This window comes from Syngnathus floridae, chromosome 18, assembly GCF_059516105.1.
Source record: "Syngnathus floridae isolate MCC-2025c chromosome 18, RoL_Sflo_1.0, whole genome shotgun sequence".
Taxonomy (NCBI): Eukaryota; Metazoa; Chordata; class Actinopteri; order Syngnathiformes; family Syngnathidae; genus Syngnathus; species Syngnathus floridae.
The window spans coordinates 9,146,127-9,168,776 of NC_142430.1; the positions used below are offsets into that span (position 1 = coordinate 9,146,127).

The 22,650-nt window shown below is 42.0% G+C and overlaps 2 protein-coding genes across 7 annotated transcripts; both read left to right on the plus strand.

The window, feature by feature from the left end:
• Positions 1 to 1,032: 1,032 nt before the first annotated feature.
• Positions 1,033 to 21,934, plus strand: LOC148382936 (WAP, Kazal, immunoglobulin, Kunitz and NTR domain-containing protein 2-like). Of its 6 annotated transcripts, none has more exons than XM_088358985.1 (5): positions 1,033 to 1,178; positions 1,266 to 1,375; positions 13,071 to 13,186; positions 19,356 to 19,614; positions 19,948 to 21,934. In XM_088358985.1, exons 4-5 carry the CDS (start codon positions 19,447 to 19,449, stop codon positions 21,487 to 21,489), a joined length of 1,710 nt encoding a protein of 569 aa, XP_088215111.1. In that variant the 5' UTR covers positions 1,033 to 1,178; positions 1,266 to 1,375; positions 13,071 to 13,186; positions 19,356 to 19,446; the 3' UTR covers positions 21,490 to 21,934. The 6 variants fall into 6 exon arrangements, with proteins under 6 accessions (XP_088215111.1, XP_088215114.1, XP_088215112.1 ...); XM_088358988.1 differs by lacking the exon at positions 1,033 to 1,178 and adding an exon at positions 14,027 to 14,161 and having other exon boundaries at positions 1,185 to 1,375; XM_088358986.1 differs by lacking the exon at positions 1,033 to 1,178 and adding an exon at positions 14,031 to 14,161 and having other exon boundaries at positions 1,185 to 1,375.
• On the plus strand, positions 4,002 to 7,316 carry LOC148382937 (protein Tob1-like). Its single transcript, XM_088358991.1, has 2 exons — positions 4,002 to 4,225; positions 5,133 to 7,316. The coding sequence occupies exon 2, from the start codon at positions 5,304 to 5,306 to the stop codon at positions 6,336 to 6,338; it is 1,035 nt and encodes a 344-aa protein (XP_088215117.1). The 5' UTR covers positions 4,002 to 4,225; positions 5,133 to 5,303; the 3' UTR covers positions 6,339 to 7,316.
• Positions 21,935 to 22,650: the final 716 nt, after the last annotated feature.

Consider the following 22,650-nt stretch of genomic DNA (forward strand, 5'->3'; position numbering starts at 1 on the left):
GTCGCTCTGTGCACGACTGACCATGACTTCTGGCTCATTAATTAATACTTGTCATCCTTCTTCACGGCTACCTTAGAAATCACAGAAAAACAGAGGCGTGCTCGCTCGCTCCTGCCTCCTGCATGCATCTCTGACATTTGTCAGAGAATAGCACTTAAGTGCTACTTTAACTCTGTGTGTGTATGTGGAGGGGTGTAAAAATAGTTGCCATCATTTCATGACAAACAGCAGAACTTCTCACAAGAAGGTTCAGGGAGTCCATGTGAAATGACCACTTTTAATATGCAAATGTTGCTGACATGCTCTCATTCAAGAATGATTTTGCTCTTTTTCCCTCAATTGTAATTTATTTGAAAGAATGTCTATTCATATCTCACAGAATTCCACGTGTGTGACCTCTGCTAAGTTGTGTTTGTTTTTGACAGCAGCAGCTGAGCATAACATGGTTTTGTTGCATTTCATGCCTGCTGTTATGAAGCTTAATGCGTCTTACTTCTGATTCATGACACAGCAAATGGTAAGCCGTGCATAATCCTCCGACATGAAATCAAAGAGCCCCAATGGTATTTCAATGAGAAGAGCGTAGTTGATCCCCTATTGTGCAACCTTCTAGTCTCCTTGAGATGGCTGGATAGGAACCTGACTGGAGGTGAAAACACAGGAAGCCATCTCAAATATCAAATGACTGGGAGCTAAGTGGCTTGCATGCATACTCATTCTGCAATGGCGCTTCCATTTTTCTCAACTTTGAAATGATTTCCTCATGCCAACAATGCTGGTAATAAATCACTGTCTGCTAATATCATCATAGAGGAGACTTGAAGAAGAGAAGAAAGCAGATGGTTGTGCATGCGTGCATGAAGCTGTAAATTCCAGTGAGCAGTGTAATCTTCGATTGCTATCACGATGGAGCTGCTATGAATACTTATTGACCACCAGCTCCTCATAAGACTGCAAGAGAGCATAAAAAGACACCTTCACCGAGGATCACGTTTCTATATATATATAGCATATATGCATATGCATCCGAGTGTCATGATTTGTGTTTTTCCCTGCATCACTATTTATTTCTCGTCTGTCTCGTTAGGTTTCGTGTCCATCCACCTGTTGTTGTTAACCTGGTTGTGTCCATCAATCAGCTCAGTGGTGTCTTGCCTAGGTGTTCCTCGTTTCATCAGGTTGCTTGTGTTTAATTCCCAGCTTTCTTTTTGTTTTTGTTGATTCATTGTTTGTCTTTTCTTTTTGCATAAATTTGGTGTCCTTAGAGTCCTCAGCCACGCAAAACCATGACATCAATTTGGAGATGTGTTTAAAAGAATTTCTAAGCCATGGAAAACAATGAAGAACATTCTCATCAAATGAAGCAACATTTCTGGTAAGTAGCCTAATGGCCCATCTTCTTCATATTTATGGGTTAGGGTGAAGTCCTATTTCAGAAATCTGGCTAAATTTTGCGCAAACACTTGAAATCTCCCAAATGTATGTGAGAACATGTGTTATGGTCTGACCAAAACTCTTGGACAGCACACAAGCAGTTGATTGAAAAAGGTCACTCATATCTAGCCACTGCCATTAAAAAAAAAGCATGTGTGAAACCACATGTTCTACAAATGTATCAGAAAAAAAAGGCCAACTATCCTGTATCTGCTTGGTGTTTCTGAAAAAAAAATTGAAAAAGCCATGAAACCAATAAGTGGCACTCAATAAGAAAGGAAAGATTGAAGCCATATTTTGTAGACACGCTATAATAAATCCATCTGTGCTCTCACTACTTGACAAACAACCGAGAGAAATGAATTCAGCGTGTGACACTTTTTATTATTGAGTTTTGTCTCTATCGGCTCACTAAATTAACATAGCCATCAAATAACACCATATTTCCATGGATGTTTCAATTCCTGCTTGTAAACAAGCAGATTCACACACATGCGTGCTGTCCTAATTCCATTTTTTTTTTTACCTTTTGATTTACAGTCCCATGCCTGATGCAAAACCACCAACCACATGCATAATATTTGCATACTATTATATACAAGCTCCAAAAAGGGAGGAAAGGGTATCACAGCATTGTGAGAAGAGACTATAGAAAAATGCCTATGTGGACTTACTTGACTTAAAAAAATTTGCATGAGTCGTGCTAAAACATCTCTCGCTTCATTAGTTGAGTCCCTTCCTCTCGACAACAGAAGGAAATGTTCACCTTGCCATTCTCTAGTGGGGAATAACAAATAAGTCATTGTTAGGCATGCTGTGGGACTATTATTCTACCTGCCTCTAGCCAAGACTAACACTCACATACTGGCAATAGAAAGTGGGAGAATGAGCAAAAATGATCCGGGACCTCCTTGTGGTAGATCGCTTGGGATGCCAACTCAAATGGAAAAACAAACCTAGTTTTATAACAAGAAAAGGAAACTTTGTGGGGTAGAGCATGTTTGTCTCAGTTTGGAGTTTGCATGTTCTGCCTGGTTTCTTTTTGACATGTCCTAAAGGATAAATAATTTTCTCTGATGGCCTGGATGTGTCTCCGATGATGTGTTCGGCTGCGGTGATGTTATCCATCACATTAGTAGTTTTGTGGTTGGTGGGGGACCCGTATTTCATCCCCTGCTGGGACTCAATCTGGGAAAAAAAACCAACGTCATGATGATTGCAGAATTTTATAGCCTCTGCAATTATGACCTGACTGCATAGCAATATAAGACCAGGCTAAAGATCAACTGTAAGGAGTAGAAAGTTTCTTTTATGAGATCACGATTGATGTTTTTATCTCTCACAAAGCTAATATTGTCCACTTCAGCGAGTCAAAGGCCTCACGTGATGAACTTTGAAGCGTGTGTAATGCTGGCTGTCCCGAAATAGTTTCCCCCAAATCTCAGTACGAGCAAAAAAAAACCCCAGCTTGTATATTTTTCCATAAGTGGAAAAAAAGTAGGAAACTGTCCTCTAATTTTAGTATGATTTATATATTTTAGTTGACGAATAGAAACTTTGGCAATGAGGACACGATATTGATTTCGAAGCTTCTCCATTCCACATCCTCGCCTGTCTTGTGCTACCATGCCCCCGGCCTGCGAGATTCATATGGCATTGTATTTATTGTGCAAACACAGGAGTGCGGGAGCCCATGTTAGGTAAGAACAGACTGTGGCGTCAAGCTGACATGGGAGAACTTAAGCCCTAGCTGCACTGTTCAGCTGCTGTGAAAAGGTAGCCAGCACACAGGCACCATAACGCTGCCAACAATCACCGGACAACCATTTTTCACAATCTACAGATCGTATTGTGAAAATCTTAATCCTAGAGAGTGGTCATTTTTCACATGCAGCAAGAGCAAACTCCCATCTGTTTGATTTAATGTTGCAAAAGAAGGTCGTCAGTTTAGATCTGTGGCTACTGTTGGTTCTTGGAACATCTAAATGTCATTTCTGAGTAGCAAGAAAACACTTGAGACAGGTGTGTGTTTGTGTGTAGTGTTTCATTTCTGGGTAGCAACAAAACACTTGAGACAGGTGTGTGTGCGTGCATGTGTTTATGCAAGCATGCGTCTCCCACAATGAAAGGCTGTCATTGAAAATTTGGCTTGCTTTCAAAGTTTGATCTGAAACGATCACTATTACTTTTATTATTCATCATAAAATCTCCCATGGTGTGACCGCGGTAACCTTCATTTTAAAGGGGTTTGTGTCGCATTAAAATCGTAGTCATCGCAGTGATCAACTTTACCATTTAATCACCTTGCTATTGCATAAAATCCCATTTTTTATTCATATGTTTTGGTTTGAATGACTCAAAATAAAGCAAAAATAGTTCGCAGCGCATCAAATGGCAAACCAATGCAAATGTTGATTGAGCAAGACATTATCCAATCAGAAGCCAGCGTTTGATGGTTTGCCGGTGACGTCATTTGCTTAGCCAATGGAATGGCTCTGCCGGGTGTCAACCACTGTGAGCCGCATCGCCACCTCCTCCTTGTCGGTGGCGGAGGGATACTATATAAACAAGTCGCCATCACTCTTTAAAGGGCAGAGTTGTGCAAACTCCCAGGGTGCTCGTGGGGAGTCATTTCAGCAGGATTTGTGGCTCGACATCAAGCTATCGAAGGAAAGAAACGTGCCTGGAATCTAGACACGTCGCCATAATCATTTCCTACTGCACTTTGAAAGTCCCCGATCCTCCAAGCGGAAGCCTGCTCTTGCAAGAAGGACCTCCTGTCATTTTCCATGTAAGTACATCTTAAGTCAAACGCAGCGGTGTCATAATCGTCTAATTAAGAATAAAAACTTCAGTGTGTATTTCTCTTTTAGTTTTTAATGAGTGACACCAGATTGTTAAATGTTGGTCACGCAGCATTTGTCGAATATTCTAGCTCCGACCACCAAGCTACGTGACTTCATTTGACTTTTTTTTTTTTTTGCGTCCTCTAACCTTTAATCGATGACTCTGTAAATGATAAACCGTGACTCGCTACTCGTACGGCATCGTCTCACGGTAGATTATTAAAAATAGATAAATGAATTCCCCCCCCCCCCCTCCACCACACACACAAAGTATGCTACACGGGCGTTCACACCCCTCACGGCAAGTTGCTAATGCTTGTGATGCTAATTTCGACATTGTCATGCAAGACAAAAATTAAACATATTTGCAAAAGTGTCCTCCAAGATGCACGTCGAGCTAGTGTTGATTATGTAATGACAGCATTTGCCCTTGTGTCCTGTTGGAAGCCAGAGACGTAGCGCGGAGGGAGGGACGGAGGGGAGGAAGGATCCACCCCAAGCAAGATCTTTCGCTCGGCGTTTTTGTCCGAACATGTTTTCAACATCCGCGTGATTCTTGCACACTTTCCGTTTGCCCGCAGAGGTCACAAACGCTTGCCTTTATTCTGTCGCACGAGGAACACCGTGTTGACACTCTTAGTGACTCAATGGCTTATTTATAGAGGGGCTGATATCCTCCAGTTGAGAGATAGATAGATGCAGTATTTGCAAACTCACTGTTGCTGTTCAAGACGAGGTCCTGCTCCCTCTTCCGTAATAGGTCGTTTTGGAGATGTCAAACGTTTTCTGTTGGGCAAATGGACGCGTTGAAATAATGCAGAGGTACTAAAAGTGACTTGTCTTGTGTTTCAGGAACCAGAACCTCGCCACGTTTCAGGAAAGAGATTCATTTGATCCACAAGAAGTCAATCTATACCTTTCCATCACTGCTGCCTTGAAGATTTTTTTTCTTTTCTTGTTTTTGCGGTGCCGTGGGCTTCAACAAACGACAGAGACTCAAACCTCATCGCCAGCGAAGCAGCTATGCAGCTTGAAATTCAAGTAGCACTCAACTTTATTATTTCCTATCTCTACAACAAACTCCCCCGACGACGTGTGAATATCTTTGGCGAGGAGCTGGAGAGCTTGCTGAGGAAAAAATATGAAGGCCATTGGTATCCGGATAAGCCGTACAAAGGCTCGGGGTTCCGCTGCATCCATGTAGGGGAGAAGGTGGACCCGGTTGTGGAGCAGGCCGCTAAAGAGAGCGGGCTGGCCATAGAAGATGTCCGCAATAACCTCCCTCAGGACCTTAGCGTGTGGATCGACCCCTTCGAGGTCTCCTACCAGATCGGTGAGAAGGGAGCGGTCAAGGTGCTGTACGTGGACGATAGCAGCGAGAACGGTTCTGAGCTCGACAAGGAGATCAAGAACAGCTTTAATCCCGAGGCCCAAGTCTTTATGCCGATCGCCGAGCCCGTCGGGGCCTTGTCGGAGTCCAGCTCTCCCTCCCCTCCTTTCGGGCAATCGGCCGCCGTCAGCCCCTCCTTCATGCCGCGGTCGGCCCAGCCGCTGACCTTCACCACCGCCACCTTTGCCGCCACCAAGTTCGGCTCCACCAAGATGAAAAGCAGCGGGCGCGGCAACAATAGCGCCAGCGGCGGCGGCGGGAGCAACAAGGCGGCGCGCTCGTCGCCCATTGGCAACCTGGGTCTGAATGTCAACACCTTGCTGAAGCAGAAAGCCATCTCCACCTCCATGCACTCGCTGTACGGGCTGGGCCTGAGTCAGCAGCAGCAGCAGCAGCAGCAGCAGCAGAAGCAGCCCTCGGCTCTGTCCCCCAACGCCAAGGAGTTTGTGTTCCCCAACCTCCAGAGTCAGGCCAGCCCCGGCGGAGCAGCATTTCCCGCCGAGGCCTCCCTGGGGTTGGGCTCCCTGGGGCTGCCGTACAACAATGCCTTGGACGTGTTTGCAGCCTACGGAAGTCTCAACGACAAGTCCCTGGTGGATGGCCTCAACTTCAGTCTGAGCGCCATGCAGTATTCTAACCAGCAATTCCAGCCCGTCATGGCTAACTAAAAGTCACCACGCAAGACGGTTATTTATAAACCAAGTTGGCTCGGAAGAGAGAGGGAAAAACAAAACGCACACTTTTGGAAACTGGCGTGCTAGCGACTCGTCAGTCAAGCGCATGTGCCCAAGGGTTTGCTCACTGGAAGCCCTTGAGATGTTTTCTACTCGGTGAAGAAGCTTGTTGTACAAACACATTCAAGCTTGGTTACTTCAATTCACCATGCGTTATTGCTTTTCTTTTTCCCTTTTTGCCAACCGAGCACAATAGTCTTTTATTTTTTACCATGTTGATGAAAATACTCCGAAAAAAAGAAAACAACCCACACGCTTCGAGTTTTGGCCTCTTACAGTATTTTGCAGTTGGTAAGACAAGGCTGATTTTTATGAATTGGCACTACTAAGTGGGGTTACTTGGTCTTTTTCTAATTGTATAATTTAATTTAGTACAAAGTTTGTAAGATATCAGAGTATATATTGTTTCTATGACATGGTGTTGCATTTATATCTTTTTACTACTCCAGTGATCTGTGATGGCTGCAGCAGCTTTTCCTTTTCTTTTCTTTTTTTTTTTTTAAAGACTTGTTAAAGAAATCCATCTTTAAAAAAAAAAAAAAAAAAAATACACCAGATATTCTGAAGATTGTGTACAGAGTATTCCTTTAGTGGTGGAACTCAAGTGTAGGAATATTTGCTATTTCTGAAAGATGAATTGTATTTTCTTTTAAGAGGTTGAAGATTTTGCTATACTATGGAAAACAAATGTAATCGTATGGATATTAATTTTGTACCTACATTGTGCAATACTTGATGAAAAAAATACGGTATAACAAAGTATTTTGAGTCAGTGTCTTACATGTCAAGAGGGACTGAAATAGTTTATATTGTTAAGTTTGTATTAAATGCTTCAAAAGTACTATATGCTTGTCTTTATTATTTTTCATATTTGCACCCTGGTCTTTTTAATAAAAGAAACTACAGTTGGAAGATTTTGTCAACTCACTTCTCTTTGCCTGCCTAAATATTTGGAATCTTTTAGCACTGTTTAGCAAGCTAATAATAGAGGCATGAGTAGCACGGGAGATTTATGCTCATGTGCCGTAAATATCGGCTCTCACAATAATTACATGGCGGTCCTGATGAGAAACAATATGCAAAGCAGACTTTCAGTACAATGCACACAAGCGTGAAGATCTCAGGCCCACAGATGGTGCTGGGGAACTCCTAAGGTTGGCCTTGCTGTGACTCCATCTTGTCTAGTGTGTATACTCCACTTATTCAATAATTTTTAAATGCTTCATGGAAGGAAGCAGCAAGGGCATGTTTTGTTTGAAGTGAACAACCACTACTTTCAAAACAAATCACTTAGGAAATCTATTAACTAACATTTTCAAACAATTAAAAGATTTTTGTGTTTATTGGCAATTAAGTAGTCCAAGATAATGAGGTGTAATATTCTGGGTCCAGTTTTTAGGTCTGCTTTCCTTCAATTGTTAACATGCATTTCATTCTAATATTTTCAGAAGCATACATTTTTGTCCTTTAAGTGACATTTTTTTTTTTCCCATGTGGCAAACCTACATGAAGTGAGCACAACGATAAAAACCAAGAATGATCATGTCATGGATGGAGAAAGTCATTTTTGTAAACAAATATTAACTGTTTCTTAATCACTAGCCACTTTTCATAATATATCTCTTTTAAAGTTTTCAATGGAGTCGATGAAGTGAGAAAGGGATAGTTGTCATCCTGAATTCATGAAAGAGAATGAGGTTAACACCTGCATGTGATTTGGGATTTTGGCACGTGAGCCAAAGATATTGCCACGTGAGTGGAGTGGAAGCAAGCATGACTGGGAGCTGCACACTTGATTAAAAAGACATAACCATGAGCCAAGATAAAGAGGATCGACACTAGCCTGTGTTATCCAATGATAAAGCCCAATACTGAGACTTTGGCCAGGATAGAACTTGAGTCATTCGCAGCTTTCAACTGCTGCCAAGTCATTTTAGTGAGGATCATCCATTCTGTCCTATTCTTATTCCGCGGCTGACAATCGTTCAGGCTAAAAGCACCGCATCAATCCGCCGGGGAGTCATAATCCATATTTCATTGCTCTCACAAGCCTAAAAAGAAAGCTTTTGTTGCTATGACTTACTTTCACGACTCTCTCTTATGCCTAATTCACACTGACTGCGGAACGGATGTGTTGTGGTGGTGGAAGAAGTGCGGACTGCAATGTGTCCGGAAATTTGTAACGGTGAGACCGCAACATCACGGGGGTTCACGCCGAACGTCTGTAAATAACAATACCGTATTTTTCGGACTATAAGTCGCACCCCTGGCCCAACTATGAAAAAAGACAGCGACTTATAGTCCGGAAAATACGGTAATAATGAAAAACATACAAAACAAGCTTACAGAACGGCGGCCTCGCAAGTCAGGGTGAATAATGCCTTAGTGTCTGTTTGTTTTGCTTTGCAGGCACAGTTGAAGGTTAGACAACCCAGAGGGTGTAGCACATACTTCGATAGGTTTAAAAATAGACTTGTCTGCGTCATCCTAGGAGAATCCTCGCCTCTCCGCAATAAGCGACCCGCCCAGCTGCCAGCAATGGCTATGCAAATCCACGATTCTTCCCTCACACCTACTGACGTAACATGTGACGAGGCACCAACGCAATTCTCGAAGCTAAGGCATGAAGAGAAGCTTGAAAAGCAGGCAGACAGAGACAAAGCAGGGAGAGACATTTTCATAAATACATTTCAGGCAAAACCTGTAGCCATGACAACCATTTCCTTGAGTTTTTCTGATACTGATGAGAGCTGCTTGAAGAAGAAAGAGAAAGCCAGTGCTGTAGTTCATGGTAAATGATGGAAGATGGATGGAATAATGTTGTTTTCCTTATTTCCAACTACATCTTCTGGAGCTTCTAAACAGGAAATAATGGTGTCACCAATCACGATGCATTATCGTCATGAGTCTCCCTCTACATTTCCATTAGCCTGAAAAAAATATATAATAATAATGAGTGTGTCAGACAGCAGCGGTCTAAAATGCAAATATGTATCTTACACTTTCAAGGGAAAGCAAAAAATGAGATAATTATGTCAAGATATGACTTCTGTTTTGAAGGATTATTTTTTGTATAAACGAAACATATATTTTGCGTCTCCAGCTTGTTTTGGGTCATTACCGGGCCTCCTAACAGTGGGACATGCCATACCTCACCAGGGAAGCACCCAGGTGGCATCATTACTAGATTCCCCTCACGAACGACCAAGCTTCTCACCTCCAAAAGAGGTCCCGGACCCCCTGCAGAGGAAACTCATTTCAGCAGCTTGTTCTTGTTCTTTCAGTCGGGAAACAATAGGTGAGGGCAGCAACGTGGATAGACTAGTAAATTTCACACTTGGGGAAAGATCTCATTGGTGACCTGGAGAGGCCTTTTCACCCTTTTCCGATTTGAATTCTCACATCAACCGCTTCACACTCCATTGCGGACAGCTCCAGTGAGAGTTGAAGATCTAAATTAAAAGCAATACTATTTGGTGTTATTCACATGTATGCGCGTATTTTGATGTGGAAAATGAAACTAGGCCATTTTCAATTTGCCCTCTCTCCCCCTCTCTCTATATATTTGTATAAAGGATATTTTTCTGCTTTACAGCGTTCAGTAGCACCAACAAACTATTCATTTGCCGAGTTATTGGAAGTGAATTGGTAGACCTAATTAAAAAAAAGTGTATCCAGCTATGCAGTTCCCCCTGGCATAATTCAGCGGATTGTTTTGGGCCATAAATTGGTAGGTTTTTTTTTTTTTCTTTTTGCTCAGTCATATTGCTCTCATTTATTTTCCCAAGAGCAGGCAGTGATTTTCTCTGAAAAATACCAATTGCCATTCCCATCATTTTAGAAACGAGCTAGTGAATATGAATTTAGAGCAGGGGAGTCAAACTCATTTTTGTCGCGGGCCGCATAGTTTCCCCTGGAGGGCCATTATGAAAAACGGTTCAAATATTTTACCAACGGTAATAAAAACTGCTAGCAATATCTCTGTTTTTTGAAAAAATGGAGACGATTTGTTATTTTAGTATTGACACAAGTCAGTGCCACATAAAATATGGCGGGTTGTATATGGCCCCCGGGCCTTGAGTTTGACACCTATCATTTGGAGAGTTACGACTATTTATCTATTTCAGATCCATGATGAAATATGCACTATGGTTAGTCACCTTTTTCTGTCATCAATTATTGGAGGACAAAGAAATCATGTCTTTAGTCGAAAGTGAAGTTTATATATTCCACATGAGAACCGTTGCGCTATCATGCACGAATATCTTATCCCTAGTTTCTTCTGGATTCAATACTCGGCTGTGTAATTTAATCTCAGCAATTCCCTGGAGCTCTTCCCTAGCAAACCTTTCCTCTAATAATAGGAAACCCAGGCGCAGTCTCCTTTCTAATCTCTGCTGAGTGGATATTTGTCTAACTGGTTCCCCTGCACAGTAGAGATAAGACTGCAGTCAAGCACAAACTAACTTTTGCATGTAATTTAACAATACTGACAGCTAAAAAAAAAAGACCAAACCTTGAAACAAATCATGTTTATGTTTTGTTATCTTTACAAGGAATGACATGACAGGAATGTAATAAGTGCTAGCCAGCTATATATATATATATATATATATATATATATATATATATATATATATATATATATATATATATACTTCTAAATGCACTAAGTCCATAAATGGCATGGTGAGGAAGCCATTTCTCATGATTAGGTGTCTGTTTTAGTCTTGTAATGGCTGACGGAAGATGTGATGAGATCGGTGCACAATGAACAGATGGGATGCGTACGAACTTCCATCTGCTCTCCCTCACGCTTAGAGTGTGATTCTTTTCTTTTTCCAAAAGGGAGCATGTGAGGTGACTTTTATAGTACTTGGATGGAAAGAAATTCTTTGTTAGTCCACGCTGAGTCTACATCATCGCCTCACGGCCATGTTTCATTTATGGTTGCTACTAAAATAGATGCTGAGGGGACTGGCGCACTCATCTCCCATGGTTTTAATATTTCACTCGCTGGGAATAAATGTCAGTGGGATGCGTGACAAGGTTTTGCTGTGAAAGGTCAACGTGGAATTGGAAGGATTCACATGTGTGCTGATTGCAAGATTCCTCAAGGGCAAGCGAGCTAAGCGCTGCTGGGAAATATGGCGAGTCGACCGACCGACCAACCAACATCAGTTTCAGATCAGTGCTTTTGGGTCAATACTCCTTAATGTCAGTCCACCTCTCAAAGAGCAGTATTGACCCATCTGATGAGGTTTTATACCTTTGCCTTTTACAAATCTTGACTATAAAATACGAAATAATTATTACACTAGAACGCTTCACATTATTTATATATATTGATATTATACTATATATATTATATACAAAAATGTATATACTATATATATTATATTTATTTATTTAGCCTTGAAGAAAAAAGTCTGAACAAATTGTAAGGTAGACTCCGCTCTATAATTCATTTAGTAAATAATAGAATATCAGAATAATATCAAATAATAGAATATTTGCCAAATAGTCAGCAGTTCCATTTTGAACAGGTTCTACTGTACATCAATTTTCTGTTCTCATCACCTCATCCTATTTTTCTTTGTCTGCGATTATGTTCCCTCGTTTAATAGCCTACAGCTCCCGCTATTGCAAATCAATAGTTACATTCTGAAGGCGTGATGATCAGCAGAAAATGAGCAGCTGCTGCTGCGGCTGCTGCTTTCTTTCTGTCTTAGCACGTAAGAGGCTGGATAGGATTTCAGCTTTTCATCATCATTAGAAAGGAGAGTGTGGACATGAATATGGGCGCTCTCTCATTGGCTGGCCACTTTCTGAGGATGGGAACTGTGAAGCAGAGATGAGAGAGAGAGAGAGGGGAGCCTGTGTTTGGGAGGTGTCACCTTCCATCTTTCCGTACATTGACCTTCTGAGGTAACCCATTCCGTTTGTGTGTGTGTGTGTGTGTGTGTGTGGCCTAGCATGTATATTGTTCTCCCACTATGAGCCTATGAATGATTTGTTGTGAGGCCTTTGAGGTGCAATGAGCGACCATTGAAGGGAAGGTCAATTCTCTCATCATTCTGCCGACTGGAGCTTTTCAATCCAGCTCATTTGTGTGCTTGCTCTGAATGATGCTCAGCAGACAATACAAATGTTTGTTTCGAAATAGAGCAGGAGAAAAGTGTTATCGTCTTAATTTCAAACACAGAGGAAATATAGGTCGTGATGTAGTGATTTCGCAATAAGTATGATGTCACGTCACAAATGAATATTATTATAATTCTAATATTTCTTTGAAATGTTTGGGATGAACTTCATATCGTAGCACTTTTGAAGCAATGGAGTTTCCACTGTATGACTCACAAGAAATCATGTGCTCCTCACAATCTGGCCGATCTGACTACTCACAGTAAACGACGATATGAACTTTCAATGCACCTTTTTTGAAAAGCATGTGATCTGCTGGCCAAAAGATTGAGTGTAACAAATCAAGTCACAGCAATTTTTGCAAATATGAAAATTGCCACAGATCTAATTTGAGGGGAAAACATGCTCCAGATGTAGTTTATGCAGGAGGTATTTTGGTGTGTGGGATGAATAAAACATGAGTGCACCTTGTTTATTTCCATCCCTCAACCGTAACTCGTTCTTTACATAATTGAATTCTAGACAGTTGGAGGTGCTGCATCTAATTGAACCTCTCGCCACGAGCCAGAGAATGATTTGTTTCCGCGCTGACTCCATGCTTTCAAGGCTGCTCTGCATCGACAAGAGAAACCTGAAGGGTGAGTGCGCTTAAAGTAGCATTCAAGAAATATTGCTTTGTTTGTTTATTGTTTTGTTTTGCCACAGAACTCCGCCGACAGTTGCTACGGGTAGTTTCCTTATTCATGTAAATACGGGAAACAACATTTTTTATTTTCATATTGTGTACTTATTTATTTTTTTTAATTCAAACTTCAGCAAGGGATGAAATAACACAATTCCCCCTCACATGCTAAACATCCCAGCTTCCTTTTTCCATGCTGGCCATAACTCCAGCACCCACGTTTTCTTTCTTGTTTGATTTGTTGCCATGTTGCTCATTACAGCAGAGATTGCGACAGCTTTGATTGTGAAAGAAGGCCCATTGTGCTTTGGAGGCTCTTTATGCAAAGCCTGTGGATGCCATTGTGGTTCACAACTAATGATGGCCATTCACTCCAAAGTTCCCCTTTTCTCACACTCAGCTGGAACATGACATCTGCATTCTAACCAGTGGAAGAATGAATTACTGGAAGGAAAATGGCTAAAAACAGAAACAATTACTTATAGAGCTGTTCTATGCTTAATGTCACTAGCAATTTCATTGTGGGTGAGTCAGCAGAGCAGTCGGACTACGCCCCACTAATTCATTGGATAAAAGAGAAATAATGCTTGCTAAATTAAATCATATACATACTGCATTTTCTGGATTATAAATCGCTCTGGAGTACAAGTCGTGCCAGCCAGGAAGTTCTCCAAATTCTCTGACACTGCCATTTTGATTAAATATTTTATTCTGTTCACATGCTCATCTCAAAAACGTTTTACTATGGTCAGGGGAATGCTTAGCAAAAAGCGTAATGTGATCTCATGTTTTGGAGGAAGGCGGATGCGACCTAGAATGGGACTCATGGGAATCATGCATGAGGGTTTTGTGCTTAGAAGGTGACTGACTGGCAGCTGGTATCAAGTGAACAACCAGGGGAAACTGGAGATGATGGACACATTGGACTCAGGTTCGTTGGCTCAGTGTTTCCATTCACCTGCCCCCGTTGGACTGTCTGTACAATTATTGCTCGATTATTTCATCATCTTTTAGAAAAGTAGCATAGACATACTTCATCCAGATATTTTGAACTTTGTATTGGCAACTTTTAAACTGTCATTTTTCAATAATCTATGCAAAGATAGTATTGAAGTCATAATTACAGTAAATGGGATTTTTTGAAATAATATATACAGTGTGTTTTAAGGGCATGAATTGAAAACTTTTTAAAAAAAAATAATATACAAAAATAATAAAAATAACCAATTAGCGGAATGTTTTACTGCCAAATATTGGAATTGGCATCGACCTAATATGGGCGCTCATATATTTATCACCAGCTGAAAAATTAACTACCCATTCTTTGTTTGCCTCCTTGTTTTTTGCATTCAGTTTGACCTCTAAACGTACGTAGCCGACCCTCGCTCCACTGCCTTTGTAACGTCACTCCACTCATGTTTGAGAGCAGCGCCCATCCGTCACATATGCGTCACAGCTGACTCAGTCACCTGACCCACTAGAGAAAATAACCTCGGTGTCATCCAGGGGAGGCGATGTTCTTACCAGGCTAAAATCTTGGACGCATGAGGATCCCTAAATATACAATACATATATCAAAGATATGTGTAAACTCCATATTTGAATGTCATGATGTCCATTCAGATATTTTTTTCCTTTTGATTTGATCACATGATCACATATTTCTTTCTGGATTGTTGCAATATGATGCACGGTACTTTTTTTCTTCCCCTTTCATTTCTGGTACGAGTCAGTGGTAATTGCCTGAGACAGAAGCATGCAGACATTCTTTTCTGCATGTGTGAACACCACTGGAGTCACTCTCTCTCTTTTTCTTTCTCTCTCTCTCTCGTACATGGACACAAGCTGCTGTGGGCAGATGTGCATGATCAAATGACCCCTTGCTTCTCTGGGTGGTCACTAAAACAAGCAGCGCTAATTGAGCGTGATGTCATCAAGACGAAGAGAAGAAAAGCTGAGATTGGCAACAATGTAAAGCCGAGTTGAACATGTATTCAATTTTAAGAGATCACAAAGTGACCCTGCAACACACAGGAGAATCCTATTGGTGGGCGGCATGACGTGGCACATTTTGTGGAACCTGCTGTTGGGTCTTGACACTTATCCTCCCACATCAAATGCTGACTCATAATTGTTGCATCACCGATGAAATTTCTTCTCATCATTTTAGATACTAGTCACTCAGGGTGGGAACTGAAAAAAGCCTTGTGTTTTTATTGCTCCTCAGAAAAGCACTGAGGGAGAAATCTGTATTGCTTAATTAGTCTTTGGTCAAAGACGTATAAACCGTTCTAGTAGAGTCAGCCCAAATGTTTTCCTTTTTACTACTCAAGCCAGACGGCAAGCCCATATCAGGTCCTAGTGATAATTCCGTTGTCACGCTGCTCTTACCTAGACTGGCTAGGCAGTATCCAATTAGACGCGCACACTCTTTCTTTGAATGCTTTTCTTTTTTAGCTTAGCCCAGAGATAAGTCCAAATATAGGAGCGGGGATGAGTGCGTCATCAGGAGCAATTATGTGTGCTTTTGCATGCATGCATGCATTTGTTTGCTACCATTTGATATGTTCTGCTGTTTCGAAATGAACTCTGCAGAAAGAATATAAATAATTTGGGTCTTTTGCAATGTCAACGAGGTCTATTACAACCTTCACTTCCTTCTATAGTGCAAAGATATTTTAGTCTCTGGTCCTCTGAAATTGGACTGAGTAGTCGACATGCTAAAAGAAAACATCGGTATTTTTGATACTCACATTTGGACCCAACAACTTGGGTGCTTTAAATTTCAAACAGTGAGATTCTATTTAAGTTTTTTTTTCTCCCTCTGCCTAAAGTAACAACTTGGCACTAACCTGTAACCTTTTTAGATGTATTTGGACTTACTAATTGACTTCCAACAAAATGAAAATTGTTCCTATGTTAACATCTAGCATGCTAACATCATGTTTGCGTCTATATGTTAATTCTGCTTTTTTTTTTTTACCCCTACAGCAAATAGGCAGTGCTGAAGAAAATACTCTCAATTTGACTTATTGGAAGCAAAAAAATGTTAATGAAACTATCTTATCTCAATATTACAAGACACAAATTGTGATATGTATAACATTGAAATTGAATGACTTGCAGATGCATTTATCTGAGAATTAAAAAAAAAATCTGTAGCACTTGAAATATATAAGAATATTTGCACGCATGTGCGTGTTACCAAGTGCACACAGTGTACCGAGGCACAGTTTTCCTGAACTGTGTCCAACTGTAAGAGTCTTATTGCAGCTCTGCACTTTGGGGAGACACCTCACCCCTCCCTCCCTCCCTCCCTTCAGACCTCTTCTGCCCCTCCACACAGTGCCACTAATATCCATCCCAGTGATAGCACTGGTCTTCTGTCATGACCCCAAGTTGACATCTTGCACCTCCTGCACCCTTCTTAATGTTGTTGTTGTTTTTGGTCACACTTCCCCAGATTGCCTTTCACTTGTCCTCTGGAGTGCAGTCAAAAAATGTTTGGTCACATGAGGTGAAAGCCGTCAAAGGTGGTGACAAGAAAAATCTCTTCAAATACACATGTCCCTTGACACGTGCACAAAGAATTTCAAGAGGTCATCTTTTAGGGCATGGGTGTCAAACTCAAGGCCCGGGGGCCTGATGCGGCCCACCACATCATTTTATGTGACCCACAAAGACACTAAAGAAACTAAAATTACTTTTAAAAAATAGTTATTAGTAGCAATTCTTTTATTAAAATATCCATCATCCATTTTAAACAAGAATTTTTTTTGACTAAAAAAAGACATGATTAGCTTAGAATGAAGAGAGTTAGAATATGATTTTATTTTCTATATTTTGCTATTCACTACAGTGTTCAGTCCCTATCACCTGCAAACAAAAAACCATTCACATTGGATCAATTTGGAGTCTTCAGTGAAATAAGTCGGCTGAGTCATCTGGCTGAGACAGAGCAAGTGACTGTGACGTAGTGTTAGTGATTTTTTTTTTTTTTTTTGGATCAGCACCTTCCTAAAAGCACACTTATAAAGAAAATCAAAGCAATTGAAGAGAGTTTCATAATAGAGATTTATGTCTTGTGGAAGAAGAGTCGTCTTCCCCAAAGTAAAACTCACGGGAGGTTAAAAGCGTCCATACGAGATTAAATGCCTTGTTGAAACAAGATTTTTTTTCTTCCCTCCTTTCCTGGTAGGGTAGAACTCCTGAAGTATGGGAGGAGAGATAAGAAACACAACATGGAAAAAGACAAGTGGGAGATGAATGAGGATTTGAGGGAAATTTGGTTTTAAAAGTGGCTTCAGCAAATTATTCACAATTGGGAAACAATGGTGCCCAAAGAGGAAGAAGCCTTCTGAGAGCAGCACATTGTAAGGAAGAAGTTTTGTGATGATCTTTAGCAATTGCTGAGATTTTTTTTTCTTTTCTTCATGGCTACCTTGTCGCTCAGCCCCTGGCTAGATTGAGAGACCGAGAGAGCAGACAAGTATAGCAAGGCGAATGCAAACAAATAAAGAAAATCACATTAACATACACACACACACACTCATCCTGCAAGCTTGGGGTCATAGAGCACGCCTATAAAAGCGCCAAGCTGATTGCATAATGCAAGCAACATAAAGGGGGCAATGGAGATTTAGAGTAGCAATCTCACCCTCATGCACCCGTACACAAACACACACTGATGAAGGGATTGCATAAGGAAGGAGAGGGGATGGATTTAGGTCACGGTGACTCTGGGAGCCACTGTGAGTGATTAAAGCAGACACTCTCAGGCAACTGGCGCTCAGTCTGGGGCTGCAGAGCCAGCAAAGGACAGACGGACGGACGGATGGACGGATGGAAGGAAGATGGGGAGAACGTGGCCGGCCTTCCGACATGTCAGCTCATTCCACTTGAATGCTGTTCTATTCCTGAGCAGCCTGTGTGCCCATCCCAAAATAAAACACCATGAAGGAGTGGGTGAGCATTGCACTTGCATATGGACAAATTCTCCTTCTGGATCCCTGAACACACCATGAACAGTCAAATATTTAATCGTGATCTTCTCTATGAAATGAATGGAAACCCCGCAATGGAGGCTGGATCACTAGAAAACATTTGCTCCAAATTATTCTTTAAGACCTCCAATTTCAGAATTTTTTCTTTTATTTCATATTATATTTTTTGTAATATGATTTTGCCATGGATTCTATTATTTGAGTTTTTGTTTTTATGAGATTTTTATTTCTATTTTAGTTTTGTCTTGGTCATATTTGACTAATTTTACTCCACGCACGCACGCACACACTCACTATGTATTATTTAGTGTTCTGAAGATTTCCATACGAAGCAATCTGTATAAAAGATGCCATTAAACATTTAAAAGGACGACGTAGCCTATTGACACCAGTTAAATATTTAGGTGCAATCCATCTAACCAACTCAGCAATTTCTCCCATTGTTTTCCACTAATCACTGTCCTACTCCAAGCAGTGAAAGTTTCTCTCTCTCTCTTTCTTTCTTTCCCATTGAGAGAGAGCCACCGTGGATGTTCTGAAACAAATTGTTCCAGTCGCTATATTACATAACAGCAGCATTTTGTTGGCTACTGATATGACCGCAGGCTCACTAACACTTTTCCTGGGATTGAAATGGCTCATGACCCGCATGTGGTGGGTGATGCATAAGAAACACATAATACAGTCTAGCCAGGCCTATGTAGGCTGTTGTTGGACACTTTGGTTTATGCTGCCCTCTTGTGGAACTGAAACGCAAACGCATTGTTTTTGTTGCCCTCACTGAACCCTTGTTTGTTTCATATGGGCACGAAACTCTGATTAATACAAGCTCAACAGAAGTCTGTTTTATATTTAATGGGTCATTTTTTTTGGAACAGGGGTCACAGCCTTAACTGGTCGCCATCTATGCGTCTTTACGCACGCGCAGCGCGCTTTGGCACCGGTGGAGTATTCAAAGGGTTAACGGTGTGTGTGAGGTGTGAGGGGTGGGAGGGAGGACGGGACCCTTAAACAGGCAGGTACCAGCCCAAAGCCAAGCACTCACTTAAAAATGTTCCTCCAACTTGTTGGGATCAAGTCGAATGTGTCCTGCTGCACTCATGTTTGCGCATCTTTTCCCAGGCGTATGATGTCCTCCTGCTCCTGCGGGTTCTTCTAAGCTTTCAAACTTCAAGCAACTTGTGTCGGTGTGGAAGTGCGCTCTAGTGCTGAGATGTGGTGGATGCTGTTTCCACGTTGGATATGTTTTGTGGCCAGTGTGTGGATGGGGGTTCTGCCTCATCTCACCTCCTCACACGCGGGGATGTGTCCTAACGAGATGAACCCCAACCTATGGGTGGACGCCATGAGTACTTGTACAAGAGAGTGTGAATCAGATCAGGTAAGGAAATGATTTCAAATGATAACATCTATTTATTTTTGCATAGCCTACTTTGAAATGAGAAGAATTCTGATTGCTTGAAAGAAACAAATATTTCAACAACTATGAAGTCTTTACTGGTACTTGGAAATCACAAAATACATGTTGACTTTGTATTTCAGTTTGTGCTCACTTTTGTTGCCAGCAATTTAGAAAATCTTGTAGGCTGTCATATTTTCACAATTTCAAACAGTTCCAGATCTTTAAGTAAAATATGACATAACTTCATGACATGTCCAGTGTCTCCTCTTTATGTTCTACTTTCTGATTGCCACCATGTAATTTGTCTTCCAGGAGTGTGAATCCTTTGAGAAGTGTTGCCAGAATGTGTGTGGGAATCATAGTTGCGTGGCGGCCCGCTACGTGGTCGGGGAGAAAGAACCTGCGGCCGTGCCCATGACGGCGACCTGCGCCGGCTTCACGTGCACCCAGCAAGGGGCAGAGTGCGACATCTGGGACGGCCAGCCGCTGTGTAAATGTCGGGATCGCTGCGAGAGGGAGCCCCACTTCACGTGTGCCTCAGACGGTATGACCTACTACAATAAGTGCTACATGGATGCCGAGGCGTGCTCCAAGGGTATCAGCCTTTCTGTGGTCACCTGTCGTTTCCACCTGGCCTGGCTAAGCACCAGCCCCGCGGCACCCCCGGTGACCACTCTCCGCCCGACGACCGCCTCCTGGCAAGTGATGGTCCCGCCTCCTGCCGAGCCTCAGGCGCCTACGGTCTTGAGCGCCCCCGTTCACCAGACTGTAAACGCGGGCGACACGGCCAGCTTCTTGTGCGACGTAACCGGGGCCCCCCCGCCCGAGATCACTTGGGAGAAACAGCTTTCCGAGGGGGAGGACAAGGTGGTCATGGGGCGCAATCACGTCCAAGGGAATATGGTGGTCACCAACGCCGGTCAGCTGGTCATCTACAGTGCCAAAATGCACGACTCGGGCGTCTACACCTGCACAGCTCGGAACCCGTCTGGCTCGGTGCGGGCCCACCACGCGCTCATGGTGCTGCCCGTGGAGCCCTCAAAGATTCCAGAAGCTCTGAACTTGACCCGCTGCCCCACAGAGGAATGTCTCAAACCACCTGACAATCCCAACGTCTGCGGGAGTGATCTCGAAATAGTAAGCTGGTTCTACGATCCGCTAAGAAACAACTGTATTTCTTTTACTCACTGCCATAGCGGTGGACAGCAGCCGAGGAAGTTGTTTGAGACCTACGACAACTGCATGCAATGTTGCGGTCCCGAAGTGTCGGCCCCCTGCGACCTCCCCAGTCTTCAAGGTCCTTGTAAGGCCTATGAACCACGTTGGGCCTACATCAGCAGCCTGCACCAATGCCAGTCCTTCATCTACGGAGGATGCGGGGGCAATGACAACAACTTTGAATCCAAAGAAGCGTGCGAAGAGATGTGCCCCTACCCAAAAAGTCACAGTTGCAAAGCGTGCAAACCCAGAGGCAAGATTGTGACCAGCTTCTGTCGCAGTGACTTTGTGATCCTGGGACGCATGACAGAGTTTGCAGAGGAGAAAGACTCTGGCCACGCTCTTGTGACTGTGGAGGAGATCCTCAAGGATGAGAAAATGGGCCTCCGCTTTTTTGGTAACGAGCCTCTGGAGGTGAACTTTATTAACATGGACTGGAATTGCCCGTGCCCCAACATAACGAGCGCCGCTGCCGAGGGCCAGGTCATCATCATGGGGAACGTTAACGAAGGCATGGCCGTGTTGCAGCCGCACAGCTACGTGGGGGCCTCCAGTCCTCGCCGCGTACGAAAACTTCGAGATGTCATCTCCAAGAACACGTGCGATATTCTCAAAGCCATCACCAACAGTCCGTAAACACGTCAATAAAACGACACTGTCTTTCCAATGGTATGAATATCTTTGGAGATTTATGATACAACATATCTGCAAAAAAAAAAAAAAGGCCCATAATTTACTATTTACCAAATACAACAATTGCTCATAAGAAGAGGAGCAGTAATAATGTAAGAGTTTATATTTTTATATATAAGTGCGCCATAGCGTTTTTACCCTTGTAAACAGATTTTTACTGAGCACATTTAAAAATAACTATGACAGAATGACAGACTGACGGATTGAGCCAGCCGGAAATATTGACTGATGATTGATGACGGACTTTCGGGTCTACCGCTGGTAAATGAGTTCTCTGTCTGCTTTATATTTATTAGAATGTAAACTCATTATATATTTTTGTAACATGAAATGAAATGTGGCATTTTTTTTTGTTGTAAGTATGAAGAAAATAAAGATTTTGGAGTGATTTTAAGTGTAACTCTTTCTTTTCGGTAATGGCATCATGTGTAGTTTTGGGCTTACTTCTTGAAGTGAAAAACAAGTTTTTTTTTTTTTTTAAGTATTAAGACCAAGAGCTCTTCTCTTCATGAAAACAAAATTTGGAGCATCATGACCCAGACAAATGGAAATAAAAGTCAAAGTATTTCCAAGGTGAAGCAAACTCTTTGTCCAAGTATTACAAAACCTTTAAAAAAAAAGTCATTTATTTTTATTGTAACATGACTGATAAAATGTTTTATTTTCTGGAAACAAAGTTCAGTATCTGTTAATGTTGTCTTTGAGTCTTTCAAAGACCCCTGTGGCATACACACTCCAATATAATTGGGGTAAAGAACCCAAGGAGTAAACCTACCGTGCAAGAGTTATGCGTTTCATAGCTTGCCAGCACTGCTTTTCTTTTTTTTTGGTATTACTCGCAAGCCTTGGTGGGCTTTCGACGAGGGTGTTCTACTTCCCGCACGAGATTCTGTTTCTCCCATCCAGAGCAGCCAGAGAAGCAACAAATCCGCCCTCGTTTACTGGCAAAACCACCAGGGAGATCAGAAATGTACTTCTCCATCTGTTGAGGCTCTCCAGGAGGAAAGGCACCTTGGATCACACCGAATACAAGCTCGTATAAACAACTTTGATGTTACCTTTTAAATTTAAATCAATATTCTACATAAAAGTCTTTTTTTTATT

Coding starts and splice junctions, on each gene's coding strand:
- LOC148382937 (XM_088358991.1), top strand. CDS start 5,304: ATGCAGCTTGAAATTCAAGTAGCACTCAACTTTATTATTTCCTATCTC.
- LOC148382936 (XM_088358985.1), top strand. CDS start 19,447: ATGTGGTGGATGCTGTTTCCACGTTGGATATGTTTTGTGGCCAGTGTG. Junction 19,615..19,947: donor GAGAGTGTGAATCAGATCAG/GTAAGGAAATGA, acceptor TTTGTCTTCCAG/GAGTGTGAATCCTTTGAGAA.